The sequence below is a fragment of the Canis lupus genome, chromosome 23, assembly GCF_048164855.1.
Source record: "Canis lupus baileyi chromosome 23, mCanLup2.hap1, whole genome shotgun sequence".
Classification (NCBI taxonomy): domain Eukaryota; kingdom Metazoa; phylum Chordata; class Mammalia; order Carnivora; family Canidae; genus Canis; species Canis lupus.
In genome coordinates this window covers 23,253,449-23,273,715 of record NC_132860.1, presented here as the reverse complement: position 1 = coordinate 23,273,715, position 20,267 = coordinate 23,253,449, and the positions used below count along the sequence as shown (strand labels likewise).

The following is a 20,267-nucleotide window of genomic DNA, read 5'->3' as shown; positions in this document are numbered from 1 at the left end:
TCAAATCCTCTGTACTAGACTCCAGTGCCCTGGCAGGGTGTCAGTGCACTCTTCATTTCTGAATGACATTTCACAGAATAGTTACTATAGATATATACTTAATAATTTTTGTCTATGTCACCTATTATACTGAAGGCCAATTATTCTTTTTTTGCCCTCCTTGCTTTCCTATACCTTAGCTGTGCCTAGCACTGTGTCTGAACAGGCACCATGGGAGACACCTACCAAACTCAATAGTTTCAATGGGTATTTATCAAGGTTTCAGAGATATCTCAAACTCAATGTGTTCAACATAGACCCCACTATCTTGTCACATAGACAATACTCCTTGTCACTATCTCATTGGACAACATACCATCAATTTGATTTCATAAACCAGAAATTTGACCATCAACTGTGAAACTACTTTGGTTACCAAACCATAGACAGTTATTCAGTGTGCTCGTATCCTAAATATTATCATATACCTTGTTGTATTTTGGTTCTTACAATCATTGTTTTAAGAAGTGCCCTGTCAGGCCTCAATAGTGCTATTGTGGTAGTTTCTAAACTGTATTCTTATAGATTTCATAAAAAATTTAAAATGCTATGAAGAGGGATCCCTGGGTGGCTCAGCAGTTTAGTGCCTGCCTTCGGCTCAGGGGGTGATCCTGGAATTCCGGGATCGAGTCCTACATTGGGTCCCTGCATGGAGCCTGCTTCTCCCTCTGCCTGTGTATCTGCCTCTCTCTCTCTCTGTGACTCTCATGAATAAATAAATAAAATCTTTTAAAAAATAAAAATAAAATGCTATGAAGAAATCCTAAATATAAAATTGTACAAAACAATGTAAAATGAAAAATTTATAAGCAATAAGGTCATATCTTTATCACACGAAGAGACTGAAAGAAATAAATCTTTGGCATACACATTTTTATCTCAAAATTCTTTAATGGACTTTCATTAGTCGTGAATGGGGAAAAAGAAATACAGAAATTCTTACTGATAGCATCCAAAGGTTCTACTACATTTTCAGGGAAAACCACTTCTTCATCCTGCCCCGGATCTGCTGGGTCTTTACACTGTAGATGATGGGATTCATCAGGGGTGGGAAAAGAATATAGATATTGCCCATAAGGACATGAACAGAAGGTGAGAGATGCTTTCCAAAGCGGTGCACCATAGTGAGGCCAATGATGGGGATGTAAAAGACCAGGACAGCACAGATGTGGGACACACAGGTCTGCAAGGACTTAAGCCTCTCCTCCTGGGATGCAATCGCCAGCACTGTGTGCAAGATGAGAATGTAGGAGATGAGAATGAGCACAGCATCCAACAGCAAGGTACAAATCACCAGAGCCAGGGCATAGAAGCTGTTGAAGCGGATGTCGGAGCAGGCCAGCCGGAGTAGGTCCTGGTGCAGGCAGAAAGAGTGGGAGAGGATGTGGGGGCGGCAGTAATGGAAGAACTTCAGGCGAATGATGACTGGGAGAATGGACAAAGCAGCCCTCATCAGAATGGTCACCATGAAATGAATGACTCTACTGTTGGTCAGGATGGATGTGTAGCGCAGAGGATTGCAGATTGCAGTGAAGCGATCAAAGGCCATGGCAAGAAGTACTCCAGACTCCATGCATGACAGACCATGGATGAAGTAAGTTTGGGCAATGCAGGCTTCCTGACTGACTTCTTGATTGAGTCCCCACAAGACCCCCAGCACCGTGTGCACCGTGGACAGCCCCATGCACAGGTCAGTGAGGGCCAGCATGGCCAGGAAGTAGAACATGGGCTGGTGCAGGCTCGGCTCAGTCCTGATCACGTGCAGCACCAGGCAGTTTCCCAGAAAGACCATAGCATAGACAAAAGAAAAGGGAATTGAAAACCAGGGGTAGTACTGGTCTAGGCCAGGGAAACCAGTGAGAATGAATATGGAGGAATTGATAATGGAAGCAGAAGAAGCAGACATGCTTATGTGTAATTTTCAAGATAAGATTGATACTTACTAACAAGTTTTGTCAAATTGCCTACTGTGTGTGAGAACAGTGGAGTATAATCCAGCTACTCGCATTGTAGCCCGGATAAAACTAATTGCAGCATCCCATGGAAGCTCCACTCTGCAGGAGAAGCTACAGCACAAGATGACTTCACAGAGAAGCTCCTTGATAGTAGGTGGTAGGTTGTAGAAGCAAATCAATGTCCTGACCGCTTTAGGCAAATTAGAACATTAAGTTCATTCACTTTAAGTCCCTCTGAGAGAGCCACTTGTAGGACGCCCAGGAAATGACAGTGGCAAAAGCTATTGGGAGCGCAGGTCTGCTCCTGTTCTGCTGCTTCTGAGTCAGTCCCTGAACGTTGTCATGTCACCAGTTCTTATGGCACGGGGAGTGAGAATGCTCAGATTTATGATGTTGAATGTTGAATGAAGTGTATTGTGTGGGGCAGGTGGACCTGGACTCCCGGGAGGCCAGTATTCCCTCTTGGTGGCTGATGCAAGTGAGAGATTCCACTTGGTCACTGCAGGCTAAGTGTGTGGGTCCCTGGGATTGAGATGGGTAAATGGCTGCTTTTCTGGAATTCACAGATCTTTAGAGGGAGTGAGACTCGGCTTAACTGAGTGAAATTTCAATATCTCCTTAGAAGAAGGCAAGAAGTAAACACCCAAGAGAAACATTTAGATCAGTATTCCCAATAAATTTTATTCTCCATATCTGTCTGAATCAACAAAAATGTTTATATAAAGCTTATTATTTTTACCACATTTCTTTTTTTTTTTTTCAGTAAACATTTCTCCCTTTTCTGAACCCCTAAGAAAGGGTAACCATTGTGAAAAATACCTAGAGGTATAACATGGACCAATTGCTTTGAGGAAAAAGACTGCCACCTTACCTCAGTTGAGGGAAGGAAATTCTGCCCAGATCCTTCAGACTTTCCATCTCATCTAAGAGGGAAAGGGACCACAATTCAATAGATTGGGAATGCTACAGTAGGGAGGAAATAAAGCAGTCTGATGGTTGCAGACAGGGAGGAAGACCATTGTAGAAATCCCTGTGAAGGTCACAGCTCTGAGGAACAGACCCAGTAATAACAGATGCACTAAGATTTAATTAGAAGATTATTTATATCCTTTCATATTCTATCCACCATCCCTTATCAGCAACCCAACAAGCATCTAATAAAATAACAATCCATCACAGCTGAATATTCTGTAAAAACACAGACTTTTCTCTAAGGAAGGGTACATTGCCAAAGCTAAAGTCAAAAGTGGAATAAAGAACAATAAAGAACAAACAAAGAAAAAAAAACCTCTCATATCTATAGCTACAATAAACACAGCTCAACTTCCAGCTGCCACAAACCTTTAGTTTGTTTAAAAAAAAATGCATTATCTGCAAATTTCAATAAAGCAGAGCACAATCAAAGGACGGATGCCTGTATATTGGTCTGTAATATCCTTTTCTTGTAATGTCTTTGGCTTTGGCAGCAGGGTAATAATGCTGGCTTCATAGAATGAGTTAGGAAATGTTCCCTCCTCTTCAGTTTTTGGGATGAATTTGAAAAGGATTGGGCAATACAATTTTTAAAAGCATCAGATTCAGAATCAAACTGAATATTATAAATCCCAGTTGTGCAACTTTCTAATTATGTGATCAATTACTAAATACCCCTAAGCTTTGGTTTCTTACCTCAAAATGAAAATTATTATATTTTCATCATTTGAAAAATACAAGAGATATTTATAAATTACTTAGTACTTTTTTTTTGCCATTTCTTTAATTGCTCAATGATTGGTGATTAGCTGTCAGTGTTTTGTCATATAATTCATGTGATAGGCAATTCAGAAATATGCCAGGAATTATTTATCTCAACAATTAATTTATTCACAATTTTTTATATACCAGGTTCAGAGAACAGAACAGTGGCCATATTCTCAATAGATCTTTAGCTGTTTTCTTTCACCTAAATGACTAAAATTAAAAAAAAAATGTTTATGGTGAATGCTTTATTTAAGCACAATTTGGATATTAGCTGACTAAATATGCTTAATTGAGTTTTAAAGTAATTGCTTTTTATTTACTTATACTTTTTTAGTAATTGATTTTTTAAAATAATTTTTAAAAAATTTCCAACAGACAGGTATGTCTTCAATCACCTTATATACTTTCTTATCTGAGTGTAGTTATTATATTCAATCTTCTAATATTTTATGACTAACAATGCCAAATGGATCTTACAATATGGAATTTCAAACTTGTCCTGTGCCTATATGAAGGTGGAGAAAGAGAGAAGAAAAGTTTTGCAAAGTAAGTATACTTACTGGAAACATAGCCAGTTATTTTAGGCTACAGAGTGATAAGTGTTGCCCTCTAGTCTAGTACTCCTGTCCAGCTCCTTTCTGCTCTCATTCTTTATCTGCTTTCTTACCAAGAGTGTCTTATGGCACAGTTTCCCTAAGGACAACTCAAAAAATCTTAGCTATTTCCTTACTTGTTAGCTTGGGCAGCTCTTGTCAATGTGTCTTGGGTTTTCTTTGCTACTTGTGTAATATATTCAGAAACAAAGAGAATGTATTAGGAATGTAATTCTTTATCTACCTGGAGGAAATTATCTGAAAACTTTTTACAATGTATGTCTAAGGGAAATCTAAATATCTGTACCATATATACCTACTGTTCTTGTTATAGAGGTTTGGGAATAGAGTTTTTATTTCCATACACTCTGACTTCAATTACAGAAGGAAATTATTACATTGTTACATACACATATATATGTACGCAAGCAAAACAAACAAAACAACAGAAAAAAACAAGTCATTCCATTCCTCACATGAATCTCACTTCTTTGTCTCCCATTTTCAGTTTCAATGACTAATCACCCCAAATCACCTAGTCCCTGCACTTCGCTGTTGGGTGATTTGTTGTTATAATTACATTACAAATCAATGATTTGAATAATGTATATTGTTCTCCGTGGTCTCCCCATTGTCCAGCTATTTGGCCATTGAAATTTAGTTTCTGAGAATCTTTTTTTCTATATGGCTAAGAGGACACTCAGCTATTGGACCTGTAATGAGGCCCTAAAGGCAGCAAGGGACAATTACAAGGACAGGATTCTAAAATAGTTTAAATAGTTGAAAAGAGCTTATCTTATTTAAATTATCTGTTATGAGCCTTCTGAAGGAATGATCTCTCTACTTGTTTATCCTTGTCTGAATCCATTTAAAACTAAGTACTTTCTCATTGTCCCTTAATCTTCATTTCCTTATGGTTTTATTCTCTGGCCACTGCTCATTCTTTCTTACCTTGAAATCCTTGGACAGTAAAACAATGCCATTGTTTTACTCATCTTTATACTAATAGTTAACACATCTGTGTTTGAAGCTCTAACTCAGTTTTGTAACTATATGTAGTTATTTGTTGTACATAGGTGTTTACAGAAGACTCAAATGAAACATACACAGAATTGAACTCTTCATCTTTTTATCCATCTTTATCTATGGTGCCAGTAAAATGTGCCATCATCTACTCAGCCATTACAATCAGGAAAAATAAAAAGCCTAATTGAGATAGATTGTGGAAACAGGTATATTCAGCAAATAAATGTAGTTATTAGTGATTCTGCATTGATTTATATTAATTGTGGCTATTACAGACAGAAGCACAAGGGGATATCCTTAATTAACAGAAAGGGTTTTTTTGTACTAAAAATGTAATATGGATATTTTCCTTGAACATGTCACTCAAAGAAATACCTTCTGTTTTGGGTTTCTCATTCAGAATTTGTTTCATCATTAGGAACTCCAGTTATAGAATATATTGTAATATGTCTACTGATATTTCAGGAGATAAGTAAATGATACGAGACTAGTTAGTCCTGGTCTGCTAATCTTTTTTTTACTTATATTAGATTTTTCCTAGTTATTTCATTTTCCTGTATTTTGTATCATAACACCCAACTATTTGCTATTTCCCTCCCCTACTGTATCTGTTTCCCTCTTATTTTTTTTAAGATTTTATTTATTTATTCATGAGAGGCAGAGAGAGAGAGAGAGACAGAGACAGAGAGACAGAGACACAGGCAGAGGGAGAAGCTCCCTCCATGCAGGGAGCCTGACATAGGACTCCATCCCGGGTTTCCAGGATCAGGCCCTGGGCTTAATGCAGCGATAAACAGCTGAGCCACCCAGGCTGCTCAATCTGTTTCCCTCTTAATGTGATATATGTGAGGACACTAAAAGGAAGGTTTTATGAAGTATATACAAAGAAATAACCACAGCATTCAGTACAAGGGCTATATCAATAAAATTCACCTGTTTTCTTTTTAAGATATTTATTTATTTATTTATTTATTTATTTATTTATTTATTTATGAGAGACACAGAGACTAGAGACACAGGCAGGGAGAGAAGCAGACTCCATGCAGGGAGCCTGATGTGGAACTCCATCCTGGGACTCCAGGATCATGCCCTGGGCCCTAGGCAGACACTCAACCGCTAAGCCACCGAAGCATCCCAACCTCTTTTATTCTCAAAGCATCCTTCATCTATAGTTGTGCTCAAGACTGCTGAGATTTTTAGGAAAAAAATTACAACTAAGAGAATATTGCTTGAAAAATCAATTTTTTTTAAAGATTTTACTTATTTACTTGAGAGAGTGAGAGAGTGCACATAAATAAGGGACAGGCAGGACTAGATAAGGGGCCACAGAATTAAGCTCACAAAAATCCCCAAAATGTGGAAATGAAACCAAACCAGACCATCTGTCCTAAGCATCAGGTCTTGTTATAACAGCTACTTGTGACCAACAAAGAATTACTAGACCCTAAAAAGGAAGCAAATCATTGAAGATGTTATCACTAGTTCTTTATGGTGTTATCAATAGAGATGTTAAAAGTATTTAAGTTTCCTGGTTGGCTTCCAATAAAAGACCAACCCTACAAGCCCTCAGTGGCAACCCTGTAGGGACCCCTTTCACTTCTGAAAGCTTTCTCTGTATCCTTGCTTAATAAACTTCTTTTGCTTTATTCATTCTCCTTTGTCTGAGAGATACATTCTTCAACTCCATGAGACCTAGCTCTCCTGCACACAGAGGGAGAAAGACAAGCAGAGAGCTCCCTGCTGAGCCCCCAAGACCATGACCTAAGCCAAAGGTAGATGCTTAACCAACTGAGCTACCCAAGCATCCCTACTTCATTCTCATTATTTAAAAATATGTGTTGATAACTCTGGCCACAGATATTTGCAATTTAAAAGCTAGAAAACCTTACCATTTTTGAAAGTAATATTGAGAAAATGAGAAAAACAGCAAAATCCTGGAATGCTCTAAAAGCAAAATTAAGAAGTCCTCATAGGTTTGATTCTCAAATATTTGGAATTGCATTTCAAATGAATATTTCATCCTTGCCAGTGATGCAGCCTGGCTGAGTTCCAGGAGCCAGAGAGAGGTTCCACAGGACCAGCCAAAAGGGGTCCTTGACTTCATGCAGGGTAGAAATCAAATGAGAGCAGAGTTTATTGAAGACATACAGAGAATGCAGATACAAACACAGCTTCTGAAAGACACTTTTATTCTTTTATTCCACAAATACTAATAAAATACCTAATATACGGAAAGACTACATACAGGAAAGGGGATGTAGTGGTTAACAAGACAGAAGGAATTTCCTCATAAGGAATATTTTTAGTGGGGATTTTCAAAAATGCTTCTGATATCACTGAATTCCAAATATACCCATCATCCCAGTTGCCAAAAATTCTTCTTCCTAAGATCTGAGGCAAAGCACTATGTGCATTTTTATGCATTTGTAAGGTCCCTAAGTTTCTTTTCCATTTAGATTGTTTCTTTTCCATTTAGATTGGCAGTCCCCTTCATGAGTCTTAAATATTATGAGCTTTCCTCTAAAATGGAGGCAGTATCTTAGTTCTATTTCTATTTATAGGGCCAATAATAGTGTATTTAACAGAGTAGCCATTCAGTGAAACTTTATTAAATGAGAATGTGGTTATTTCTTCCCATGAGTGAGAACTCCATATGAAGATGATGCTGTCTCTGAGTTACAGTCTTCTCACTATGAGACTTTATGTGAAATGGCTCATTAAACATCTATGACCAAATTCTTTCATGCCCTTTCTCTACCAAAGATCTATTGAGCCTAAGTGTCTCTGATGCCAGCCCCACCTGACCCCAATAAGCGTAGCATCCTCAGCCGGATCTGCTTGGTCTTAATGGTGTAAACTACTGGATTGAGCACTGGAGGTATGAGAAAGTGAACGTAGGAGAGCAGCACCCGGCTGGAAGGGGAAGCCCACCTCCCAAATCTGTGGATCATGGACAGGCCAATCATCGGTGTGTAGAAGAGCAGCACAGCACAGATATGGGAGACACAAGTGTTGAGGGCTTTAAGGCGCTCAGCTTTGGAGGCAATGGACAGCGCTGTTTGGAGGATCAGCACATAGGAGAGAACAATGAGCACCGAGTCCACCCCTAGTGTAGAGAGCACTACAAAAAGACCATAGGCACTGTTGATGTGGGTGTCTACACAGGCCAGCTTCATGACATCCGGGTGCAGACAGTAGGAATGGGAAAGCAGGCGATTCTGGCAATAAGGCAGTTTCCTCAGCATGATGGGAGCGGGGATGTGAAGCCCGACACTGCGCACCACACTGGCCAGGCCTAAGCTAGCAACACGGGGGCTTGTGAGGATGGTGCCATAGTGCAGGGGGTTGCTGATGGCCACAAAACGGTCCAAGGCCATAGTCAGCAGCACAGAGGACTCCATGATGGAGAAGGTGTGGATGAAGAAGAGCTGGGTCAGACACATATCCATTGCCACTTTCCTGAGACCCAGCAGGTAGATGGGGAGCACAGTGGGCAGTGTGGAGGCAGACAGACCCAGGTCGGTCACTGCCAGCATCAATAGGAAGTAGTACATGGGCTGGTGCAGGGAGGGCTCTGACCTCACCACCCACAGGATCAGACTGTTCCCTACCAGGGAGGCCACATACATGGCACACAGAGGGATAAAGAGCCATTTGTGCACAGCCTCAATGCCTGGGAGGCCTGCTAGGAAGAAAAAGGTACCGGTGTGGTTGGAGTCTGACATGGTGACCTGGTGGGCAGAGTTCCAGGCAGAAGTGAAACCACAGGCCCTGGAATCAAAGGAGTTGCTGGGTCAGAACGTCCTCCATGAACTGAGACCCTTCACTGACTCCCCAAAGGGTTTCCCTGACAACCATGGCCTTGTTGACTTGGAGACGCATTTCCCCAGGCTCATAGATAATCATGGAGCCCTTAAACAAAGGTTAGTTTGAATTATCCAAGGAAATGTTGCATTCATGGGAAACCAGGCTTAGGAGACCTACAACAAAATTTATCACAAAATCAGAATTTGAAACATGGATCTGGAAAGGAACCAAGACAGTGTAGATCCTAACTTTTCACTATACCTCCTGGGAAGTGAACTCTAGGTGCCTATATAGTAGTTAGTGTGCTTGATGTGGGAGCAAAGTGCAGGTTCCTCACTTCCTGTCAAATTCCCCTTCACACTGTCTTTCAGTAGATACTTCAGTGTGGTAAACATCCAAATTTTGCAGACTGACATCTTCTTTTATAATTAAAACAATACAGGGGTGGCCCGGGTGGCTCAGCGATTTAGCGCCTCCTTCAGTCTGGGGTGTGATCCTGGAGACCCGGGATTGAGTCCCATGTTGGGCTCCCTGCATGGAGCCTGCTTCTCCCTCTGCCTGTGTCTCTGCCTCTCTCTCTCTTTCTCTGTGTCTCTCATGAATAAATAAATAAAATCTTAAAAAAAAATACAGAAGAATCCACTTTAACGTGTAGGCCCTCCAGTGAAAGCATACCAGCACAACCTTACCCCCCACATGGTTTAGAATGTCAAACTGTGGCAAATTTTTTAGATAATTTTTCTAAATATGATTCATTCTCCAATTGAGCTGTGTGTGTGGAACATTAATAGAATGAATTCCACTCATAGAAAATGAAATAGTGACCTTGCAGCTTATCTATAATTATTCAGCATTATACTGATGAGTACATAGAAATCAGAAAACGTTATTTATGTGTGAAGGAATCAGAACTTAGATCCACCTATTGATTTTTGAAAAAATACAATAATCAGAAAATGTTATTTATGTGTGAAGGAATCAGAACTTAGATCCACTTACTGGTTTTTGAAAAAAATACAATAATCTAAGACTACATGTTGGGTCTTATGTTCTCTCTCTTGAACTTTGGCTCCCATTTCATTCTCTGCCATCTCAGCTCCTTTGCCCTTTCAAGCCATCATGAGCTCCAGTTTTCAAGAACCCAGTCAAAGCATTGTCTGGAAACTTTTGTCTTCCCTCCTTATCATAAACAAAGGAAGGAGATTTCTGGAATTTCCCAGGAGTCTAAAACTTGAGAATAATAACCAGCAAGAACAACTTAATTTTTAGGAATCTTTCTTAATCATCTCTTCAGAGTTTTGTTTTGTCTTATCTTTTCCAGTGATACTGATTTTCTCTTCATTTTATCACATTTTCTCTCAGATGTCTTGGATAATAACTCAGTATTCCTCTTTGAAAAGTAGCTCCAAACAATAATGAATTCTGTCACTTTTTCTTCTGCAAGTAGAAATATGCAAGTTTAATTTATTCCTTTTATATTCCATCTAAAGTAGTTTACAAAACACTCAGATATTTGATTTGAAAGCATCTCAAGTGTTGAAAGTTAACAGATCAGTTTTTCTAGATTAAGAAATTTTATCCTTAAGAATTCAAGTATGTAACTTAATTAAAGTCACATCAATCATAAAAGAGGATCCAGGACTGGAAATAATTCTGTTTGACTCAGTATCTTTTACTCTGGATATTGTTGCATGAAGGTAAAGATAAAAGCCAACTATTAACAAACAGATTAATTCATTCATAATCCTTATCCTTACATCTAAGTAAATAAAAAAATTCCCATGAACACCTACGTTTAAAAACCTCCTATATGATGGCCTTTTCTGGTTTTCCTCTTGTAATCTACTTTGTTTCCTCCAGATTAAAGAATTTCTAGTCAGTTACTGAGATGACCCAAAGGTGAAATAAGATGGAGAAATGTTTGAGGACATTGACTGGGAAGGCTGGGAAGAATCGTGCATTCACATGGAGTGTTTGAGTGCCGTCGATGAATTCTTCATACTATACTCAAGCTGCACTATTTCTTTAAAATTAAAGGAAAATATTCAACATTTCCTTAACAAACTGAACATTCCCTCCCTTCATCCATAGATTTCAAAAGTGGAGGTAGAAACACACTGAATGGGTATAGTGTGAGCGTATTTGGAATTTCTGCCATTATTTCACTTAGCATTTGAAAAAATGGGCTTATGAGAAAAGGTACTCAGGTGTTCCGAAAAGTAGAGCATATTGGTTTTGTATATTGCCTTAAGTTGACTGTGCAGAAAAAGAAGGGTTTTGTGAATTTGTGTGCATGTGATAGTTTTTCTTAATTTTTAAGAAATGCTTGTGGGGGCATCTGGGTGGCTTAGTGGCTTAGCATCTGCCTTCAGCTTAGGTCATGATCCCAGGGTCCTGGGATCCAGTCCCGCATCAGGATCCTTGCAGGGAGCCTGCTTCTCCCTCTGCCTGTGTCTCTGCCTCTTTCTGTGTGTCTCTTATGAATAAATAAATAAAATCTTTAAAAAAGAGAAATAATTGTGGAGTGAAGGGATTTTTGTGATAAGAAACAGAGGGGATAAGTGAAAAGGCAGAGTACCTGTTTCTTGTCCTGTCTTAAGCACAAAACGTTGGAAAACAAATAACTTGGACAAACTTGGACTTAACCAAGAGCTATTTATTCAAAAGTGTTAATGCACTGTAAGCTTTTATTTAACAGGAACTTTTCCCTTTGGCTTTCCAGAAGATTTTCAATCAGAGGTAAACCTGTGACCTCATGGAGTAGGAAACCATGCTGGGTTTCCTAGCACCAATGTCTGTTTTCTTCTGCAATCACATTAGGATTCAGATTAACAACATTAAGCCAATATTCTGCTGTGACAGTAAAATGACAGCACATACATAATACAATGTTGGTTTCACTTTTCTCATCATCTAAAGAATGGAAATGGGCGAGTAGTACTAAATTTCATACCAATCTCATAGGTTTCTCTGATGATAAATTAAGATAGTGGGTGGAAGAGTTCCTAATCTGTAGAGCACTTAGAAAATAAATAATCATTGTTAATATTTGTCTGTTCTTTAATTTTTCCTAAATATACTTACTGTGCTCAAAATGCAAGGAGCCTCTTCAAAGATGATTCTTCAAAAATTTAGGAGTAATTGAAATTAACCTTGATCACTCTGGATTTATCAGTTCACATCATCATTCTGTTACCTTCCATCATGCAAATGGTAACAGACTGCTTTTTCCAACTGTCTTTATAAACCAGCAACTTTCCATTCCATTCTGTTCCTCAATTTTTTTCTCCTCTCAGCATGTCTCCCTTAAAGGGCATAGAATCCATTTGCCTAAAGACTTAGGTACACATATGTTAGACTGTATTTAAGGCATGGAGAATTTAGGCTGAGTTACTAGCCCATCTCCTAACTTCCCATTTATTTGGTTTTATCTATTATGACAGTACAACTGAGAAATTCTTCAGGAAACTTATTCAGTGGCTCCTAGATGGTACCTGAAGATAAAAAGCACTTTTTCTTCCTCTAAATCATCAATACTGCTCTTTTTCAGGGCTTTAAAATCTATTAACTCTATTCTTAGATGAGCACTAAAAGAAACCTTGGCAAATGGCTTCTTTACTCCTTTCCCCTCAAGCCCCATGTTACTGACTCACTCAGAAGAAGATAAGAGCTGAGGACATTTCTCACTCTCCTCTAGGGTACATTCCTGGGTAGCATCCCTTGGTGAACATAATAGGTAACATGGGCTTTAGGGCAGCAAATAGCTTTAACCATGTCACTGCCAAATAAGTTTTGCAATGGGCTATAAAGAAACTCTATCATAATTGGAATCCTTTGGTCCTATCCAAATCTGTCTCTTGGACATTGATTTGAGATCCCGTCTCAGTTAATGATCTTCTTATATTATGATTAAAAAGTAATTAGCTGTTGAGGGTACATGCTTCAAAACGACGTCTCAGTTTCCTCACCTGTGAAATTAGAATATTGAAAGAAACTAATGCACAATGTTGCTGTGAGGATTAAATCAGGTACTTCATTGGAAAACTGAAAACCATGTTTTTCAATACTCAAATAATTACCTATTTATTATTATTTCATAAAAACATTATGAGTATTTAATATAATGATATATGCAAATCACTTACTATCATTCCTAAAAAAGCACACATTAAGCACTTAATTTTATGATGATGCTGCTGATTTACATACAAATGCAACAAAGAAACTTTCTATTGTTGCAAAAGAAATAATAAAAGTTAAATAAAATGAAGGACTTTCTGACTTAGAGGAAAATAAAAATAGAAAATAAATGGAAATAAACAGAATAGAAATCACAAATTTAGCCACAGAATTGAAAATTCAGGCAGACAATTTATACTTCCCCAAAAGAATGTTTTATAAAATTCATTGTTTCACTATATAGGTGCAAAACAAAAAAAGCTCAGCTCATTGTGAGCACACATTTATCAAAACTTTAAGTATTACTGCAAGAAAATAGTGAGGTCCCCAAAGCTTTCAACCTCAATGTTATATGTCATAAAGAAGAAATGGATGTTGAACATATTCCAACAAATAAACAACTCTAATTCTGGGCAAGATGTATAAAATATATCAGATCTTGAAAAACAGACAATGCAGAGCTGTGATTCCTTGTGATAAAGGAGATAAAAAGTGTGTCCATATCCATTCAGGCTTTCTGCCAGACTTCACTTTACAAACTCAGACAAGGAAGTTGAATGCAAATTGAGGACAACTCTCTCTTTCAAGGGAGAGAGAGAAGACAGAAGTGATTTTAGGGGCTGTGAGGGATCAAAATTTGGGGTGCCTATTGGATATGAAGAAGTCCTAGAAATCTGCTTAGGTGTCCATTTGATGTTTTCACCAAGTACTAAGCTGAAGATTTATAGGTCAAGACTCCAAAAAGCTTGGCAGAAAACATCTCTGGTGGGCTGTCAGTCGCCTGGAGATTCTGCATTTCATTCAGTACTGGGACACACTCCCCAACAAGGGAGAGTGGACAAAGGTCTTTGAATGACTTGGACATTGATTTGAGATCCCGGAAGAGCTACACCGTAAGAAGAGGGAGTATGTGGTGCGGTTTCTGATTACATCAAACTGATTCAATATAATGTGCTACTTTGACATCTGAAGTTGGGAATGGATCAAAAAGCCTAATCATGAGCTTCCCTGTTTTTCCCAGATATGTATGCCTCACATCCAGTGAACAAGAGTCCCCTCCTGGCTAATTTCCCTAACAATCAAATCAGCTGCAGTCCAACTAATGGCTTTCACTTCCTTGTAAGTCAATGAAATTATTCAAACAACCAACCCAAATCATCCTGTGGAAATGAGAAGGGTAACCCCACTTTGTCATTACTACAGAGTCTGCTTCCCATGGCCCCTGGTTTGTTCACTCTGTCCCCAAGTACCCCTGTGTGCCACTTGTCTGGCATGCAGTTTCCTGCTTCCCCAATCTGTGAGTATCTATGACCAATAAACTGTTGTCAGTCTTATCTTTCCACTGTCAAGTGCCATGCTTTCACTCATTTCCATAACCTTACAGTAGAAATCTCTTTCTTACCAACAGGATGAATAGGAGGCAAGAATACTATAACCAAAAGTAAGGGTTAATAAGCTTAGACTCCAATAAGGCCTAAAACTAACATGCAAAAGCAATAACATGATCCTCCAATAAACAGTCTGCCATGTCAAGCCATATTCTCCGTATATAGGATAACATGACCCAGACTGCCAATAATACAGCATTTGCAGTGCCCATGGACACATAAAATAAATAAATAAATAAATAAAAAAGCAGAAAGAGAATCAGAATAAAATAAAAAAGCCAATAAGAAGAGTTTCAGGATGAATAGAGATTCTGGAATTAGAAGAAAAGACCTTTAAAACAGTTATGACAAATATGTTTGGACATATAAAGAAAAAATATGGACATAAACAGTCATATATAAGTATATATGTGTGTATATACATATATATATATATATATGTATACACACACACACACACATAATCTAGCACCATGGGAGGGGGGCATTTTAGCTTTCTCTCACTTGCTTATTTAAACATGACTAATGCTTCCTCAACACTTGGAATTGTAAACCACAAAATGTGAACTTTGATGCATGTAAATTAAAAAAAGAAAAAAAAATCGAGGGATCCCATGGTAGATGGTCGACTATAAAAAATTATTGCACCTATATTACAAATATATGATGACATAGTCTCACTGAAGGACATGAGGAGAAAAGGAGCTGATCTCAGTTACTTCAGAAAATGGTGTTTTTGGGGATCCCTCAGCAGTTTAGCACCTGCCTTTGGCCCAGGGTGTGATCCTGGAGTCCCTGGATCAAGTTCCACATCAGGCTTCCTGCATGGAGCCTGCTTCTCCCTCTGCCTGGGTCTCTGCTTCTCTCTCCTTCTCTCTGTGTCTCTCATGAATAAATAGATAAAATCTTTAATGAAAAAAAGAAAATGGTGTTTTGACTGGGCAATGGAAATTTAATGATACAGAACTGCACACAAATATTGAATTGAAGTTGGTAAACTTGTTCCCTGCAGGAGCATGGATTAATAATTTTGAAATTCTCCGTTTTTGTATACAAGGGATGAAATGATGAGAAATAAATTGTAATTTATAATACAATAATGGTATCCAGATTTGTCACTGTCAAAAGAAAGAAATTAACAAAAGATAAATCATACTTTTAAAGTGGTATAGGAAAAAATCTTTGAAATTTATCATTCTAATCTAGTAAAATTTTAAAGATAAAAATTAAACATTTTCAGGCTGAAAGGAAATGATGCCAGGTATAAATTTGAACATATGCTAAGGAATACAAAGTATAACATGCAGTACATATGAAGGCAAGCATAATTGTTCTCATTTAATAATTTATTTACATGGCAACTTACTACTTTATGTAATTTGTGGTATATCCACAGTGAAATATTGTCCAGCATAAAAAGGAATAATATCTGAACCACACAGATAGAACTCAGTGTACTCAATGCTGAAAAAAAAAAAGCCAGACTATGTAAAATTTTAGAAAGATGAAAACTAATTGATAATAACTAAATTATCTCAGTGTTTGACAAGTTGAGTGGAAAAAGGTACTGGGGAAATAGAGCAACAGGAAATTTGGGGGTAGTGGGTATGTTCGTTCCCTTAACTGTGGTGATGATTTCATGGGTGTATAGGTGTCAGATTTATCAAACTGTACACTGTATTGGATGTCCACCCTTTATGTATCATGGAGCTTAAATAAAATGCTGAACTATCTAATAGTCCCATTGAGACACATTTTATTATGGTAATTAAGGTCTTTATTTCTTTAAACGTATTTCATTTGGTTTATATTTTCCAGTTTAAACCATATCTATGGTTATTATGCAAAGCACAAGAAAAAACTTTTTGATTTTACATATTTGCCAAATTTTCAGAATGTATACCAAGTGAGGCCCTCTTGAGCTTAATTTTATAAATAAAACTCTAGGTGTTTAGTTACAGGATGCCTTAGATATCTTTGAATTCCACTCTTCTAATCTATTTGCTTTTAAATGATATTCCTTCAAGATCCTGTCAGTTTCCTCTAAAATAATCTGAGTTTTTTACAGGCTGATATTGATTTTTCAGAATGAGCAACATGTTTTTTTTTTTTTTTTCTCATTACACAGGTATTGTTTTAAATGGTACATGTTTGAACACATAATATATTTCAATCAGAGTTTTTGAATAATTAATTGATTGATACATCAGCTGGAAGCTATATACTCTCTCCTTCTCTGAGATGTCTTCATTCAGCAGGCTGACTATCACAACCAGTATTTTATCTCTGTGACTCAGTGTTTTCTTGGGAGGAGCATCTTTACAATGCGTACCCGAATCTCTTTGGTTTTCACACTGTAGACAATTGGGTTGAGCATCGGAGGAACAAGAAAGTGCAGATAGGAGAGAAGCATATATACCTGAGCTGGTAGCTTCATTTTTCCAAAGCGATGAATCATCGACAGGCTGACCAGTGGGGTATAAAATAGTAATACAGCACAGATATGGGAAATGCAGGTGTTAAGGGTTTTAAGCCGCTCCGTGTTGGAAGCAATGCTCAATACTGTTCTTAAGATTAGCACATAGGAGAGGAGAATGAGTACAGCATCCAATCCTAGTGTAGAAAGCATGACAAAGAGCCCAAAGCTACTGTTCACAAGAGTGCTAGAACTGGCTAGCCTTAAAACATCAGGATGAACGCAGTATGAATGAGACAGAGCATTCACAGGCTGAAATTGCAGTCTTCTAAGGAGCACAGGAAGGGGCAGATGGAGAGCAGCACTACGGGTGACAATGGCTAGCCCAATGGCACCAATGCGCTTGGTTGTAAGAATGGTGGCATAGCGTAAGGGCTCTCGGATAGCCACACAGCGGTCGAAAGCCATGGCCAAGAGCACAGCTGATTCAATAACTGAGAAAGTATGGATGAAGAAGAGTTGCATAAAGCAAGTTGCAGCTCCCACCTTTCTCTGGCCTAGGAGAAAAACAGCTGCCATTGAAGGTAGTGTAGAAGCTGAGAGGCCCAAGTCAGCCATTGAAAGCATGGACAGGAAGAGGTACATGGGTGTGTGGAGGCTGGGCACAGACTTGACAATGTACATTATGGTGATGTTACCCAGCAAAGATAGAGCATAGACAGAGCAGATAGGAATAGCTGTCCAGCAATGAGCAGCCTCCAGTCCTGGGAGATCCATCAGTATAAAGATGAAGCTGCTGGCATTATTGTTGTTAAGAATTGTCATAACTTTTGGAAGAGTTTGTCCTGGAAAAATTATAAAGGCAAAAAGTTATTCTTTCACAGCATTTTCCTGATATCTCATCCTGTGTCCCATGCCTGAGGAGTAATATCACTCTCCTTCTCTTCTTACAGCACTGAATTCCATTCTTTTTGAAGTTTCACTAGAGTATAGATACTGTCTGTCTTCTTGGAGGTTTGCTCTAGTTTTCAGGGGCTGCTTGTGCCTTTCACAGAGAGAAAATTCCTTCCTCATTTGAAGATGTTTCAAGATTTGAAAAATGGAAAGGGAAACTGCGGTGAAAGCACAGGATACAGATGCATATGCTAGATTAGTTGTAATACAGAAAATGGGTTCTAAGGAAACCTAGATAATGGCTGCTTCGGAGTTAGAAAATCAAGTTAACACTGACTGGTGTTAACATTGATTTTGAACTCATATCACCAGATATATCTTTGCTCTGAAAGGGATTTAAAAGTAGTATCTGTGACAAGAAGGCACCAGGAGGGTTTGTGCTTGATGTGCATGTCTACTGGATTAAATCCCTTCTCAATCTCTGATATTACTTTCTGGGAAAATGTTGGCTAGCTGAGACAGGTGAGAGGAAGAAGGTGGAGAGTAGATAATATTTGCAGTCAGAAATACATATATTCTCAGTGGCATCACACATTTACTGAGCTCCTGCTGAGTACTCAATTTAAGTAATATAATATAGACAATATGTAACTTACACCTCTGAAGTTCTGATAATCCACCGCTCAACATAGAACACACCCATAGGGGATTTGACCGTGGGATAGGAAAAGATCCGAACCAGGAATCTATATTTTGTTCTCTACAACTCATCTTTTTTTTAAAAGATTTTATTTATTTATTCATGAAAGACTGAGAGACACAGAGGGAGAGAGAGAGAGAGAGAGAGAGAGAGAGACAAAGGCAGAGGGAGAAGCAGGCTCCATGCAGGGAGCCTGATGTGAGACTTGACCCCTGGACTCCAGGATTACACCCTGGGCCGAAGGCAGGCACTAAACCACTCAGCCACCCAGAGATTTCCTCATCTTTTTTTTTTTTTTTAATTAAAGATTTTACTTTTTTATTCCAGAGAGAGAGTGAGCTATCAGGGGAGCAGAGGAGAGGAAGAAGCAGACTCAGAGTTGAGCATGGAGCCTGACATGGGACTCAATTCCAGGACCCTGAGATCATGCCCCCAGCTGAAACAAAGAGTTGGATGCTTAACTGACTAACCCCCCTAACTCACCTTTTTAAAGAATGACCTTGGGTACCTTCATTTAAAAAAAAAAATTATTTATTTATTTATTTATTTATTTATTTATTTATTTATGACAGAGAGAGAGAGAGAGAGAGAGGCAGAGACATAGGCAGAGAGAGAAGCAGGCTCCCCCCAGGGAGCCAGATGTGGGACTCGATCCTTGAACCCCAGGATCATGCCCCGAAAGCAGAGCTCAACTGCTAAGCCATCCAGGCATCCCGGATCTTGAGTACCTTCAAAGCCAATTATTAGAGAAAGGAAAACTGGGAAATCTGAGTACATAGAAGAAGTCAAGAGAAACTTGGGCATATACATGAAGTTAACATTGAATGATGATTTTCTTTGCTAACATCTTAGGAAAATTCTCTTAACAGTGGAGGTTTCAACATGTTGTGGGCAGTCATTTAGGTGGCAGCCATGATCTACTGATGTAAAACAGTCTTCATTATATTCTACCTTTTTGAACACTAATTATAATATTGCCTTATAAAGTCATGAAGAATACCTACAATCCCCTTTCAGCATGCTAACCATTCATCTAAGGAAAAACCAGAGAAGAAATTCTGTGAAGAGTGAACAACATGTCGGATCAAAGCACCATGGTAATTGAACAATAAACCAATTATTAGCAATTATTATAGGATAGGTTATGGAGGAAGAAGAGGAGTGATAACCACCTATGAGGGAGGCAAAATGCAGAAGCAGGTGTGTCAGATTTGAGAAAGGATCTGTATAGAAAGGTGAGGACTGGGATTGTGTGCTTATACCTGTGGAGAAGTGAGGGTAGGTGAGCATCAGTCATCATCTTTGTTATTCTAATAAAAACTCCCCCTGAACTTTGGTTACAGAGGGTGAGGTGTGCAATGCATAGACTTTGCATCCATCAACCTGCCTCAACAAGTTTTACTTATAAGCTGTTAACCACAGTGTATTTTCAAAAGAAAGGAAAAGCAGCACCCTTTAGAAATACACTAAAATTCTCATAAATGCAGAGAAGTTATCATCATTAACCAAAATAAAACACCTGAAACATTC

At 38.5% G+C, this 20,267-nt stretch overlaps 3 protein-coding genes across 3 annotated transcripts; all 3 read right to left on the bottom strand.

Annotated features, from left to right (window-relative positions):
• Positions 1–1,003: 1,003 nt before the first annotated feature.
• On the bottom strand, positions 1,004–1,963 carry LOC140615283 (olfactory receptor 51V1-like). Its single transcript, XM_072795199.1, has one exon. It carries the CDS (start codon positions 1,943–1,945, stop codon positions 1,004–1,006), a length of 942 nt encoding a protein of 313 aa, XP_072651300.1. The 5' UTR covers positions 1,946–1,963.
• Positions 1,964–8,127: 6,164 nt separating this feature from the next.
• On the bottom strand, positions 8,128–9,078 carry LOC140615282 (olfactory receptor 51G2-like). The gene has a single exon (XM_072795198.1). The coding sequence runs from the start codon at positions 9,076–9,078 to the stop codon at positions 8,128–8,130; it is 951 nt and encodes a 316-aa protein (XP_072651299.1).
• A 7,942-nt stretch (positions 9,079–17,020) lies between these two features.
• LOC140615512 (olfactory receptor 51G2-like) lies at positions 17,021–17,968 on the bottom strand. Its single transcript, XM_072795375.1, has one exon. It carries the CDS (start codon positions 17,966–17,968, stop codon positions 17,021–17,023), a length of 948 nt encoding a protein of 315 aa, XP_072651476.1.
• Positions 17,969–20,267: the final 2,299 nt, after the last annotated feature.